This window comes from Pleurodeles waltl, chromosome 5, assembly GCF_031143425.1.
Source record: "Pleurodeles waltl isolate 20211129_DDA chromosome 5, aPleWal1.hap1.20221129, whole genome shotgun sequence".
NCBI lineage: Eukaryota > Metazoa > Chordata > Amphibia > Caudata > Salamandridae > Pleurodeles > Pleurodeles waltl.
In genome coordinates this window covers 63,540,211-63,554,364 of record NC_090444.1, presented here as the reverse complement: position 1 = coordinate 63,554,364, position 14,154 = coordinate 63,540,211, and the positions used below count along the sequence as shown (strand labels likewise).

Genomic DNA, 14,154 nt, shown 5'->3' with positions numbered 1-14,154 from the left:
ATCAGGTTTAGCCCAAGCCCCCAGCCAAACATGTAGGGCATCGTTATAAGGAAGCACTGGTTCAACCCCTGTTTGGCCTTGATGGTGGACATCAATTAGAGGATCTGAAGTTAATTCCACTGAAGGAAGTGTCAGATCCAAAATGACAGCATTCCTTCTCAGCATGTCAGGAAGAGAAGAGCTTGCCCTCTGTAGTAAAGTACCCTCTTTTTGGCATGGTTACCCCCCACTTTTTGCCTACTGTCAGTGTGTTTTTGACTGTGTTCACTAGGATCCTGCTAATGATGACCCCCAGTGACTGTGCTCTCTCCCCCTGGTGACTTTGTGCACCACACAGTTGGCCTACTGGTGCACCCATGTATTATGACACTCATGGAAGCCCATGTATAATGGGTCTGCAGGCCTGCCACTGCAGCCTGCGTGAACAGGTGCAGCAAGGCCCAGGAGGACTCAACCCAGGAGCGGTGGTGGGGGGGGAGTCACAGGGGACCTTCAACGTCGCAGAGAGTCCACAGGAGCGGAGGCAGCACCCAAAGGAGTCCCACAGGATGGGGACATAGGAGTCACAGAAGAAGCTCATGAGCCACTACAAAAGAGGATCCTACGCCGCAGGATATCCACGCAGGAGGCTGTGCTTTGCAGGATGGGGTGCTCGAGCTACACATCTACTGAAGATCCCTTGGAGGAGATACAAACAAGACTTGACAGAGGTAAGAGACAGTGCACGGGGTACTGTCCTGTGTGGGAACGCAAAGGCTTACCACCACCAAAGTTGGACAGCTGGCAGAGAGGACTACTGCGAACCACCACCATGATGCAGGATCCAGGCAACTCAAGATGAAGGGAGATCCACACAGCCAGTTGTCGCTTGCTGTAGGTGCCTGCGGTTGCAGGGGAGTGACTCCTTCACTCCAAGGGAGATTCCTTCTTCTTCTTCTTCTTCTTCTTGTGCAGGCTGAAGAGCTGCAGTCTTCTGAAGATGCACAGCGAGGGAAATGTTGCAAAGCTGGCAGGGCCCCTGGAAACAATGTCCTTTCTTCTTGGAAGCAGCTTGTCGGGTCCTGGAGGTTCCAGTTGCAGTGCCGGAGGCCAGATGTTGAAGCAGAGGTTGCAGAGGAGTCCTGCTGGAATCTTGAACCGAATCTGAGGACCCACCCAAGAGAGACCCTAAATAGCCCTGAAAGGGGGATTGGTCACCTAATCAGGTAAGCACCTATCAGGAGGGGCCTCGGACGTCACTTGCCTGGCCACTCAGATGCTCCCAGAGTTCCCTGCCAACCTTGGAAACCAGATGGCAGAACCCTGCGACCCTCCGTAGGGGGGCTGGGTACCACCCCTGGGGTCGTGATGGACAGAAGAGTGGTCACTCCCCTTTCCATTGTCTAATTTTGCGCCAAAGCAGGGACTGGGGGTCCCTGAACCGGTGGGGACTGGTTTATGCACGGAGGGCACCAAATGTGCCATTCAAAGCAAACCAGTGGCTTGGGGAGACAACCCTTCCCAAGCCAGTCACACCTATTTCCAAAGGGAGAGGGTGTTGCCTCCCTCTCTCAAAGGAAATCCTTTTTTCTTCTTTCCTTGGCTTGATCAGATTAAGCAGCAGAAGGGCAGAAACCTGTCTGAGGAATGACAGCGCTGGGCTGCCTGGAAAACCCTATAAGACTGGTGGTAGTAATGCTGGGGGGTCCTCTAAGGTACCCCCCAGAGTGCATGGAATCATACTTCCAATACTTGCAACAGTATTGGGGTAGGATTCCGACATGTTTGATACCAAACATGCCCAGGTTCGGAGTTACCATTATGTAGCTCAACCTCAGTAGTGACCTATGCCCAGTACACATGTAAAATGCCGTCCCCGGCAACCAAGGCGTGTTGTCTCCTACTCCAAGGGATCTTCAGGCTCTGTGTAGCCCTTGCCTCCATCACTTCATCCTGCCAAGGACAGTCTCCTCTCTGCTGTTTCAGAGACGTGGGACTCATTGCAACAGGGCCTCACCGCAACTTACTAAGCCTCCTGCCAGTGGGGGCTGCAACTGCTTCTGCTGGCTCTTCCGACTGCTGAGGGACAGCCCAGACTCCCCCCCATGGGTTGAGTCCCCTGGACCTTGCTGGTCCTCTTCAGCCTTTCAACTCTTTTTGCCTCCTCTTGCATTTGCCAAGGCTTGTTGGTGGTTCTCGTAACCACTGGCCATCTGCGACCAGACGACCACAATGGTACCCAATATGCATCACCCCAAGGACTCCTCTTTGGCTCCTGGAATCTACAGCTGGTCTCCTACCCCTGTTGACGGATCTTCATCCACAGAAGGGTGGGTAGAGGCTCATGCCCCGACTGGACACTCCTTCATGGACTGGACTCTGTCCCCTTCTTTTGCAGGTCCTCGTCTTCCAGAATCCACATTTGGTTTCCTCTGGTCTGTTCCGGTTCTCGCACAATTAATTTTCTAAGTCCTCTTGTAGTCCTTGGGAAGACCAGGTACTTGCGTCTGCTTCCCTGGTCGCTGGGGGTCACTTAGGTACTCACCTCTTGGGGTCCCTAGTTCTTCTAGCTCCCCCATAACTACTCCATATCCTTGGGTGGGGGACTTCAGTCCACATTCCACTATTTTAGAGGAGAAGGAAGAGAAGATGGAGGAGGAGGAGGAGGAGGAGAAGAAGATGGAGGAGAAGAAGATGGAGGAGGAGGAGGAGAAGAAGATGGAGGAGGAGGAGAAGAAGAAGAAGAAGGAGGAGAAGTAGAAGAAGGAGGTGAAGAAGAAGGAGGAGAAGTAGAAGAAGAAGGAGGTGAAGAAGAAGGAGGTGAAGTAGAAGAAGAAGGAGGTGAAGAAGGAGGAGAAGAAGAAGGAGGAGGAGGAGGAGAAGAAGGAGGAGGAGGAGGAGAAGAAGGAGGAGGAGGAGGAGGAGGAGGAGGAGGAGGAGGAGAAGGAGGAGGAGGAGGAGGAGGAGGAGGAGAAGAAGAAGAATATATATATATATATATATATATATATATATATATATATAGTGTGCACCTACCTCCAGTTGGGGGACTGCCTACAAGTAATCTAGTGTGGTGTTCTATAATAAAGTACCTTTTTTTTGTAACACTGTGTGGTTCCTTTCATGTGTGATCCGTTACTGTGTGACTGTAGTGGTATTGCATAAGCTTTGCACGTCTCTTTGATAAGTCTTGGCTGCTCATCTACAGCTACCTCTAAAGAATCCAGGCTTCCTAGACACTGTCTACATTCACTAAAAAGGGTTGCCTAGACCTGGTATAAGGTGCCAACACCATAGGTGTCCACCACACACTAGGCCAGCTTCCTACACTGCAGGCCTTGGACATATTAATTTTTTTCAGCTAATGTTGAGTATTTTCAAAACTGCATGCTTAATGCTGCCTGAGCCAAAAGACCCACAATTGAATAATGGTCAAACAACTAGTCATCTAGGCCAAAAAAAGCAGGCACATTGCAGCAGTCTTTGGAGGGTAGCCACCCAGCAGAAGTCAGTAAGTCACTCTGTCTCTGTCGACTGAATGCGTCATGTACTTATGTGTTCTCAGAAGCACACACATATAAAGTGCATGAGTCAAGGAAGGGAAGGGTTCAGAGATACTTTAATCAAATCAAACAGGGACTGATTAGAGATGTTTGAGAGGGGAACAGGGACAACAGAGGGCACAAGCAAAAATGTGCATTACTGGTGCAGAGACCATATATATGTCACGCAGCCTGCTTTCTGAACATGCAGGAACGGTGAAAAGAAATGCAGCAAGTGCATGATGTAATTTGATTATATTTGGCCTTAAACTGAAATGGCTTTTTACATAGATTTCTCAGATTATCTCTGCAAAATTCACTTTTCGTTGCTGAAGACAAGTACCAGCACTTCTTCAGATATTTTTCTAAAGCTTGTCTCTTTATGATAGGTAACCTGGGGTACACTGCACAGTGCCCAGATCTGACATCAAGTATTCAGCTTTGAAACCAATGAAAGTTAACATTGCTCCATAACCAAAAGTAACAACTTTTCCTAAGCAGACCTAGTCAATAATATTGTATATTTCCTAGGACTAGACCAGAAACAGGTGTTCCTATATGCAGTTATTGGTAGATTATTCGTATCTTACCTTTTGGAAGAGCAGACAAACAGGTTATTTTGATATAGAGGGTTTTGGTTCCTTCTCGTGAAGCGGAGGATCAGCAGGGTATTTTTGTACACGGCTAGCAGGAGATTCTAATCACGAAACCACTTACGTACCTGTAAATTCTTCTCTCTAGTTTTGGTCTCTTACATAGGTTTATTTGTTTGAAACATTCCTGCTGTCAGACTGAGAGTCTATGGAAGTTCCAGCTCTTTTTGCCAAGCTTGGAGTGAATAGGAGCTCCAGCTGGAAGACTAGAATGACTCCAGCATGTGAATCTACAAGAAGATACGAATGCTTGAGAAGAACGAATGTACCGACCTGTAACAACCTTGTTTTCCATTGATTAACATACTTGAATCATTTTCCACAATCAGGCTGGGAGTCCCAGACTCTTAACTCAACAATGGGAAATGATTTGAGCATGTGAATATATGAAAGTAACCAATGCAGGAGAATTTAGCTTTCCAGGAGCACACAGTCATCTTATATTTTTGTCTATGGCAAATTTTACCTTTTCCAAAAGCAGAAGATCAGGTTTCCACACAGTTATCTGCAGACACTCAGCAGCAGGTGCACACCCATACAAAGGTTCGTGTTACAGGCAGTTCTTTACTGTTTTGCCACTTCGGTGTGCCAACATACCTTTCCCAAGTGCTGGTGCGCGTCGCTGAGCAGCTCCTTGTGATACTTTCCTACCAGGCGGATCATGTCATCGTACAACTTATGCTTCTTATACATGGTGATGGCGAGGTCTGGCTCATCCACAGTGATGTATAGTCTGCAAGGGGCGAGAGACCAGTATTAACCAAGAGACCAAGGATGACTCACTTGCAGCTTTTATGCATTCAGACAACAGAACTGCCACTGAAATTCCACTGTTGACAAAGCACAAAATCAATAATTTCTGCATTTCAAAAAGGATAATTGTAGGAGGCTGGCTCAGTATATGGTGTACACCTATAGGCGAAGCACCCCGAGGTTCTAGCTAACCAGAGCTCTCATAAGGGTAGCTGTGGAGAGAAGATAAGGCTTATCCAAGAGGGTGTAAAGTAGTTGCAAATGCCACACATCAGTCAGTGATGTTCACATGAGAAAGAACCACACCAGTGTTAGAAAAATATGATTTATTTATTAGAACACACACACACACACTAGAACTAACTTTGGTATATCTTCTTATCAAGATATGGTCATACCATACAAGATATACTTAGAAACTGCTACGTGCAGGCATAGAATAACATGTGTCCCCATGGGGGGTGGTGGGGCAAACCATATACTAAGTGAATGGAATGGGAGAATCACTTCCAACCCAAACTGCCACCCAAGAACCTTCAGGCCTGGGGGAGCACTGGATCTGGAACACCAAAGGTAAGTAGATAGGATTCCCCAGGCGCTCATGTGCAGAGGTGTTTCCCCTGGTTAGGTGTCCACAGGATAACATGGGGAAGATGCAGTTGGAGTTTTGTTACTTTAGGACCCTTACCAGAGTACCCCAAGGATGCCCATTTGGACAAGGGAGGCTGGATAGTGCCCCCACCCGTAGAAACCAAGACCAGATGCATAGGGGTGAAGTTGTGCCAGAACCGCTCATTGAAGTCAATGGAGACCTAGGTTTTCCAGCTGCTGTTGTGGCCCGTGGACCAGGTCAGTGGAACCCAGGCGTGGATTCCTGAAGAAGAGGTCCTAAGAAACGAGGGGAGAGAGTCCAGACCACCCAAAAGTACCCAGGAGCTGCAAGAGGGCAATGTCCAACCTTCAAGAAAATACTTTCCTGTTAGATGGAGGGCAAAGAAGTGCAGCTGTGGCGTCCAGGCGATGCAGGAAGACCACAGGAGTCGTCCACAAGCTGTCCCATGCGGATCGTCAAACTGCAGAGGGGTCAGTGGTCAGCAGCACCACCAACAAGCCTTGGCAAATGCAGAGAAGCATTGCATGGAGGTTTGGAGGATTTTGGGGACCAGTAAGGACCAGGAGAGCCATCCTTCACAGGTAGGTCAGGGCTAGCATTCAGCAAGCAGAAGAGCTAGCAGGAATTGTTGGCACCCCTAGGTGGATACTCTAGCAGCAGGTACAGGGAGTCGCAGGGAGGCCTCAGCAGCACAGCAAAGAGGGATGCCCAGGGCGCAGGGGATGCTGTTCTTGGAGCTGGAGTGGCTGGATGCTAGGGCTTCTTGTAGCGAAGAGGTCTTCGGACTGAAGAGCCAACAAGCCTTGGCAACAGCAAACAGACGCAGTGCACAGGGATTCCAGCCAAGAAGCTCAGGCAAGGAACCACAGACTTCTCAGGTGTAAAGAAGACAGGTCAGTACCTCTGGAGAGCAATAGAAGCACCATCTGTGTTCTACAGCCTTGAAGAGTCTATGGGACAGCAGGATCCACAAACCGGTTGTCATTGTTGATGTTCCTGCGGATGCAAAGGAGTGACTCCTACACTCCAAGGGAGATTCCTTCTTGCATACTCAGTGCCAACAGAGTCCTTGTAACTCTGGACGATGCACGGACAGGGGAGGGGTTGCAGAGTACTTGCAATGTACAAGGAGAAAGTTGCAGTAGGAGCCCTCCTACTAGATGCAGCCTTGCCTTGGGTCCCTGCGAAGTCCTGCAACGGGTCCGGTGTCCAGGTTGCAGAAGAGTATCACAGAAGTCTTCACATGGTTCCACAGACTCAGGGGAGCCCTTAAGTAACTAATAGAGAGAGTTGGACTCCTACTGCCTTGACCCATCTATCAGGCGGTGGGGGTGGGGGGGGGGGGGGGGAGGACTAGGGACGTCACCCAGCTGGACTAGCCAGTCAGATGCTCCCAGGAGCCTCAGCTCATCTTATTTCCAAGTTGGCAGAATCAAGTGGACACCTGGCAGAGATCTGTGCACATCCATAGGGGAGGAGCTGGACAGGGGGGGGTGGTCACTCCCCTGTCCTTTGTGTGGCTTCACTCCAGAGTGGGAACCGGGGGTTCCTGCACTGGAGCAAAATGGTTTATGGACAGAGGGCACCAAATGTGCCCTTCAAATCAGTCTGGCGGCACTCAGAGGGACCCCCATCCCAGCCCAGAGACACCTATTTCTAAACGAGAGGTGGCCACACCTCTTCTCTAGAGGAAATCCCTTGTTCTGTCTTCCCCTGTCCGAGTTAGGCTCAGCAGCAGGAGTGCAGAACAGTGTCTGGGGTCAGCTTCAGCACAGGCTGGCCTGAAGACCCTGCAAGGCTGTACAGGCAGACATGGAGTATCAGCTAGGGAACCCCAGAGTGCATGGTATCATGCAACTAACACTGGAACCAGTGTCGTTGCATGATTTCAACATGTTTGATACCAAATACGCCAAGGTTCAGTGAAGCCATTATGTAGTTGGACTTCCTGTGTTGACCTCTGTCCACTACATAATTAATGATGGCTTCCCTGCACTTACAAAGCCCAGAAAATAGAGTCTGGGGTTTGTATTGATACCTCTGCTCATGCAGGTGTGCCCTCCCACTTAGAGCCCTGCACTCTGCCCTTAGCCTGAAGGGCCTTCCTTAGGAGTAAATTACAGGGTCAGAGTGCAGTGATCATGCCATAAGGTAATACTTATATCTGGGGTGAAAGGTGCATGCACCATTTCAGACAGGCTACAATGGTAGGCCTGTAGTCACAGTTTGCACGGGCCCCCATGGGTGGCATAATACATGCTGCAGCCCATGGGGGAGCCTTTGTGTACCAATGCCCTGGGGACTGAAGTACCATTAACTAGGGACTTACATGTGTGTCCCAGTATGCCAATTGTGGGGTGTAAAAGTTACTAACCAACTGGATTTAGGGGCGAGAACACTGACAGTGGGGTCCTGGTTAGCAGGATCCCAGTGTACTACAGTCTAAACACACTGACACCAGGCCATAAGTGGGGGTAACTTTTTCAAAAAGGTGCTACTTCCCTACAGTAAGTGCACGCTATTATCTTGTTGACACAAAGCCATGTGGCATGTATATGTGAAGACTTACTAATCATCCCACCTGCACACGCGGCACTCCCTAGTAAAAGAGCACTTCCCATTTTATATCCATCAATGTAACTAACTAGCTCAATTCTAGTAACTGAACAGAATTCCCATTCAATTAATTCTAAAATCGCTTTTTGTCCTTTCTTCCGGTACAGAACAGACTTCCAACTATCCAACCAACATAAATTCTAAATCACAAGAGGTATGCATTATCATCTTTTGACTGTGTCACAGAAAACAAGGGTAATCACAAACAAAGACTGCAACTAGGAGCTAAGCATAGTGTTGTCATATTTAAAGCAACATGACAATTGCTTTAACATACAGTGTAAGATGATCAGGACTCCCTAAATCATCTCATACCGTAGTGGCTAAACTGGGCGGCCGCAGAGATCCAAACTGAAACTGTTGTATAGGGTTACTTTGCCCACGCCTGGCACTGAGATCCAAGTGGTACAAGACAATGTCTCCGACAGTGGTAGGACTAGTGATAATCTTTTATCTTATGCAACTGCCCCTACATCATCTAGAATAGGCTTCCCAACCTCGTCACAGTTAAAAATCTTTCATCATCTACACTGATTAGGATTATTTTTAGGTCTATGTCTATATATTTTTCACTAAATGAAGACATGCAACTAGATTTCTTTAGATGACAAAAATACTTTACTTTCGTAATGGGTCTGTCTGATGGAATCATCCGGCAGATTCTTCGTCTTAGAATTCTCCCCAGATTTCAGACTGCATCCTGGAATGTTTCAGTAATCAGAGGTGCCAGGTGGCACGCACTAGTGTTCTCAACTGAGGTGTGCCTTGCAAGACCACCAAAAGGGATATATCAGCTCTATGTAGGTGCTACAGAAGCCAGTGGCATCAGTTGTGTCTAGCAATCAAACAGAGAAATACTAACCCAGAACACAAAACGTATGAGAGTGGAGGTGGAAAGGTGACGAGAATCCTATAAAAAGACTTTTACTGATGTTAAATAACTTTTCCTTCTAATGGATGTGTCCTTCAGAGTCAACTCCCAAAAGGTGTAGCTGCAATTACTTTTTTTTGGGCTCCAGTCAGTGGTTATTTGAATAGTTAAGGCAAAGATAAGCAACAAAAAACCAGAGTACTTTATATTTCCCTCACATGAGTACTAGCTTTTCTTTAACATTGGTCCTAGGGTCCATGTTATCCACTAAGGCTTTGTTTAGGTCGATCCTGGGATCTTTAGAAGCATTTGGGACCCTTATTTTTTAGATGACTGACAGGGATCCAACTAAGCAAACTGGTGTTTAAATGTACTTTTCAATAACACCTTGGTACCCAAAGAATGCTAAAACAAACAAATAGCCTATGCTCAGTATGCATATGAAATGTAAGCCTTCACAATACTCCAGTTTCCAAACAACAGTATCCCCAGCCACCAAAGCTTTAGGTGTTCCCAGTGGATTCCAGTAGACCAAGTGATGGATCACCAGTGTCTGCCTGAGGACACAGTCCAGTTTACTTGTGTTTAGGTACCTGTAAATGGCCAAACTGAACTTATGCCTGGGTGAGGTGGGCGGGGACACCCTGCAGGATTGGGATAGTTTGGGGACGTTGCAAGCTCTACATGTTCTTCTTGCTTTCACTTGAGCAGATAGGGTCAGGTGACCCTTTAGCTCCAGCGCAGCCTCAATCCATCGAGCACTTCCAGTCAGTTGGGCCTCGCCAAAGGTTTGCCTAGATCAGGCTACTTCTCCTGGAAGGCATAGTCCAGTGCTTTTGTCTTTCATCAAGTCATAGACGCACCACGTCTTTTCGAATTTTACCCAACACAGGAACTGCCTAGAGAGAGGGTAGCAGTACAGTGGAGATTCTACTGAGTCCTCTTGTCTTCTCCATTAAACTGGTCTGCAGGACTCTCCCATGTCAAGACAAAGATATTGTACTATGTCCTGCTGAGGGGTCAGTACTTATTCTTCCCTATTGGTCAGGCCGGACAGCCACAACCAACTGATACATTCAATGACCTCCAATCTAGGAGGAGCACACTGTTGTTCATGACAGACAAATTATTCTGTCCAGGGTCTACTGTGGGACCAATTCGAACTGGTCAAGGTGAGCCATGCATTCACCAAAGTATGGAGGGCCACGTCTGCTTCCAGTGCAATACAAACTGGACTCAAAAGGGGAAACAGTGAATAGGCGAGTTTCACCCAGGCAGGGGTACCTACAGAAGAATGAAGGAACAGGGTGGTTAGCTTCCCAACCACCAGGTATCCCAGGTTTCAGTATGAGGGGCAGATGTCAACAAAACTTAAAAGACAAGAAATACCTCCAGTAACTTGCATGTTGTCAAAGTCACTGGGGTAGCACAGCTATCTATAGTCATGCAAATGACTTTCATTCCAACGGCGACCATGCAGAAGGTGGGTCAAGCTCAGCTTTTAACCGCACTTCCAAGTAATGTTTCGCGAAAATATGTAGTACGCACAACTGGCTGCTCGGCATATATCCAAACGGGGCTATTTTAAAGAGCACAGATGAGACCACTTTTCTCCTCATTGCACGAGCCGTGGCATCTTCAAGCAACTTCTTTTTATAGAAATTGAAACAGACCTGTAAATAAAGAATTACTTTTTAAAAAACAAAAAATCTTCCTTCCTGTTGACCTTTGCACATAAAAGCTGAGGACTCGTATTTGGTCTAGTCCAAGAATGATCAAAAGAAGCAACATAAGAACTTTTAACAACAGTAAATTTGAGTGGAGGCATGAAATGTATTGAAGAAATGCATCCCGATGCCACTTAAATTAAAACCTATAGGCACTTTCATAAAACAGCCCTGTCCATGTATACACAACACCAACAGACATAGCTGATGATGACTACTGCAAGGCTGTTTAGCTTCCAGAGGACTCCAGTGCAGTGTTTACCATACAGTGTCTGGGTTGCGAGACAATTTTTGGTGGGTCACGAAAGTCCAAGCAATAAGCAAAGAAGCATTGAAATTCTGCATTTATCATGTCACATTTGATGCGCTTCAAAATGTGAGGTGACATGTCGGGCTATGGCTTTAGACAAATTGCTGCCTATATTTTAAAGATGGGGATTGGTGTTTGCAAACTCCTCTCACTTTGCAGTCAGAGAAAGAAAAGTAAAGTTAATTATTTGACAACCTTGCTGGGTTACAAGGAGAGTGAAAGGAAATGCTGTAGAATGCCATTTTTTGTAAAACACAACAAAATGTAAATACCTGTACATCTATTGTACATAATCAGCAGTTAAGTAAATAAGAATGAAGCACATCTGTTTGTAATGCTAAAGTGAGATGTAAACAAAGATTTAAATAGGATCAAAACAAACCGAGACACTTTATTTGGTGATTCACAAATGAAAAATATTCACTGAAACCTAATGTCCACACATTCTCATTTGTGTGCAATATAGCTTTATCAGTAAAACCTTATGTATGTTGCAGATTTAGTGTCCATTTCAATGCAAATGAGCTGTCTGTAAAGGACAATGCACCACCACAGGATGCTCTAGTTACATTAGAGACTCACCCACCTCATGTCCATTAAAGCTAGGTGGGTCACAAAAGTTTGTCGTTCTAAAAACTGGGTCACAACACTAAAACGTTTGGGAAGCACTGCTCTAGGAAGAGCAGGGAGCGACAGAAGGGTAGAGTGGAGCTCAGTAGCTCAGTTGAGACTAAATGCAGGAGCCCAAGAATGCCTGTAGGGAAATCGCTGTAGTCCAAGTAGCTTACATCTGCATTCTGATGATGGAAACTAAATCTAACTTCTTTATATTCCACGACTTGAAGATCTCTTACAAGACATCTACGCTCCATTCTCTCTCGTAGATTGCTGACAAGAGCCGGAAAAGAAATCTACATTTGAGTTCTCCAACCTAGACACAGAGGTCAACACTCCTTTTTTCTTGGCCAAGAACAGAGTCAAGTCAAATCTGCCTCAAAGAAGCCTGAAACCTACTCCTCCCTTCTAGGTGCACTGAAGGCAGAAAGGCTTAGAGAAAAATTAGAACCGCCGTCGATCCATGTTGCTGCCATAGAATTTTCACTTTTGCGGTTCCAAGCGACCATTCACTGAGTGAAAAACATTAAACAAATTGTGCCTGTATTATTCAAACTGTAACTTGCTTCATCCTCAGGTGATTACTGCCCTAAGATTGCCCATAGGGCAAGTAATATTGCACCTAACAATGCCCAAAGGAAATGCAAGTCTCTGACACGGAGGGTCCTTGCATTTTTGCTCTCAATTAGAGAAATTATTGAATCAGCCAAAAACAGTTTACGTTCTCCCATTCTAATATCTCAGCTGGGCACCCGCATGTATTCTTTGTAAGAAATCCTACTGTGGGACGAAAACTAAAAACTTATGTATAATAGAGTTTAAATTTGGGCCTTGCCAGTGTTTGTCTCCATCGATCATTTCTGGAGGGCTCCATAACAGCTGACAATGCGATTTACAAACTATTCAATTTTCCTTTGTTAATATCCCCTTCAGAATCTGAGTCCAGCATGTGGGAAGTCTTCTTTGAGGAGATTGACAATATTGTTCAGGTGTGCTTCATCCAAAAAAGGCATGTGACTGTCACTGTGTCCAATCTAGTCTCAGTACTTCCCCCAGCAAAAGCTTGTAGGGCAGAGCCCCACAAAGATGACTCCTGAAGATCTCAGTGCGAAGAAACAGTACATTGTATTAGTGGCAGCAAAACGAACAAGTGACTTACCTTGAGTAACGCTCTTTCTGGTGGATACTATAACTGCAGATTCCTCACCTTTTGAGTATCCCCAGGTGCCACACTAGAACAAGAAACTCAAAAAGCAGTGCTCCTGCACGCCAGCAGGTACTCCCTGCGGCGCCGTGCAGACTTTGTTCAACCACAGAAGTGACAAACTGAGCCACATATAAGGACCACTCAGGCACGCCGAAGTCAGTTTACTCTGTAGGTTTGTCTGTGTCCTAAGATGTGTAGTCCCATCAGCAAACTGGAAGGACCAGTATGCTAATTCTTTACCTGGGACCTTTTTAGATGGACAAAGGATGCCATTACACAGAAAAGGGAGATGGGAGAGCGGTGAGGAATCTGCAGTTAGATACAGTATCCATCGGAAAGAGCATTAGCGAAGGTAAGTAATATGTCCTTTTCATGGGTACTTCGACTGCAGATTCCTCACTTTGTACATCGATCCCAAAGCAGAACCCCCTACGTTGGTGGGTCTGTGGAATCGCTCAGTTCGAAAACTCCTGCAGGGCTGAATATCAAAATGCCCACCCTGGCACACCAGTCAAGGCAGTAGCACTTTGTGAAAGTGAGCACTGATGCCCTTCTAGCAGCCTGACAGATACCCAAGACAGGCCCTCTGTGTGCCAACACTGTAGTAGCAGCCTTGGCGTGGGTGGCCCTCAGACCTTATGGAGGCTTCTTCTTTTTAGTCAGTGAGTAGCAGATCTTAATACAGAGGACTATCCATCGTGAGATGTTCTGCCTCTGCACTGCCTTGTCTTTCTTTGTTCCTGAGAATCCCCCCCAAAGAGCTGATCATCCACCCGATGGACTCTGGTACAATCAATGCAGAACCGCAGTGCTCTTTTGGGATCCAGTCAATAAAGTCTCTACTCTCTTCAAGGGGTGAAACAAAGCAAAGAATGTCATGAGGGTGATAGTTTGTCCGACATGAAAAGATATCACTACTTTTGTCAGAAACACAGCACAGGTTTGTCTGGAAAAAGGGTGCTATAAGACGGCTGGGCTAAGAGGGCCTGAAGCTCACTTATTCGATAAGCTGATGTTATTGCGACCACAAAGACCGTTTTCAAGGTCAAGAAGTGTAATGGGCAACTGTATATTTACTCACAAGGGGGACATATTAGGAAAGTGAGAACCAAATCTAAATTCCAATGTGGCATCAAAAAGGGTTTTGCCAGACATATATTTTGCAACCCTTTAAGGAATCTCATCACAAGTGATTTGAAGGAGGACAGCTAGTCTGGCAAATGTAAAAAGGTCGAGAGTAACCTCTAACAATGCCCATTGCAAGTACT

At 46.5% G+C, this 14,154-nt stretch overlaps 1 protein-coding gene across 2 annotated transcripts in view; it reads right to left on the bottom strand.

Annotated features, from left to right (window-relative positions):
- Positions 1 to 14,154, bottom strand: part of IFT172 (intraflagellar transport 172) — a 589,829-nt gene that overhangs the window by 284,572 nt on the left and 291,103 nt on the right. For both annotated transcript variants that reach the window (XM_069233572.1, XM_069233571.1), the window contains exon 28: positions 4,772 to 4,907. In XM_069233572.1, the coding sequence (XP_069089673.1) occupies positions 4,772 to 4,907 (136 nt within the window). The remainder of the gene's footprint in view (positions 1 to 4,771; positions 4,908 to 14,154) is intronic.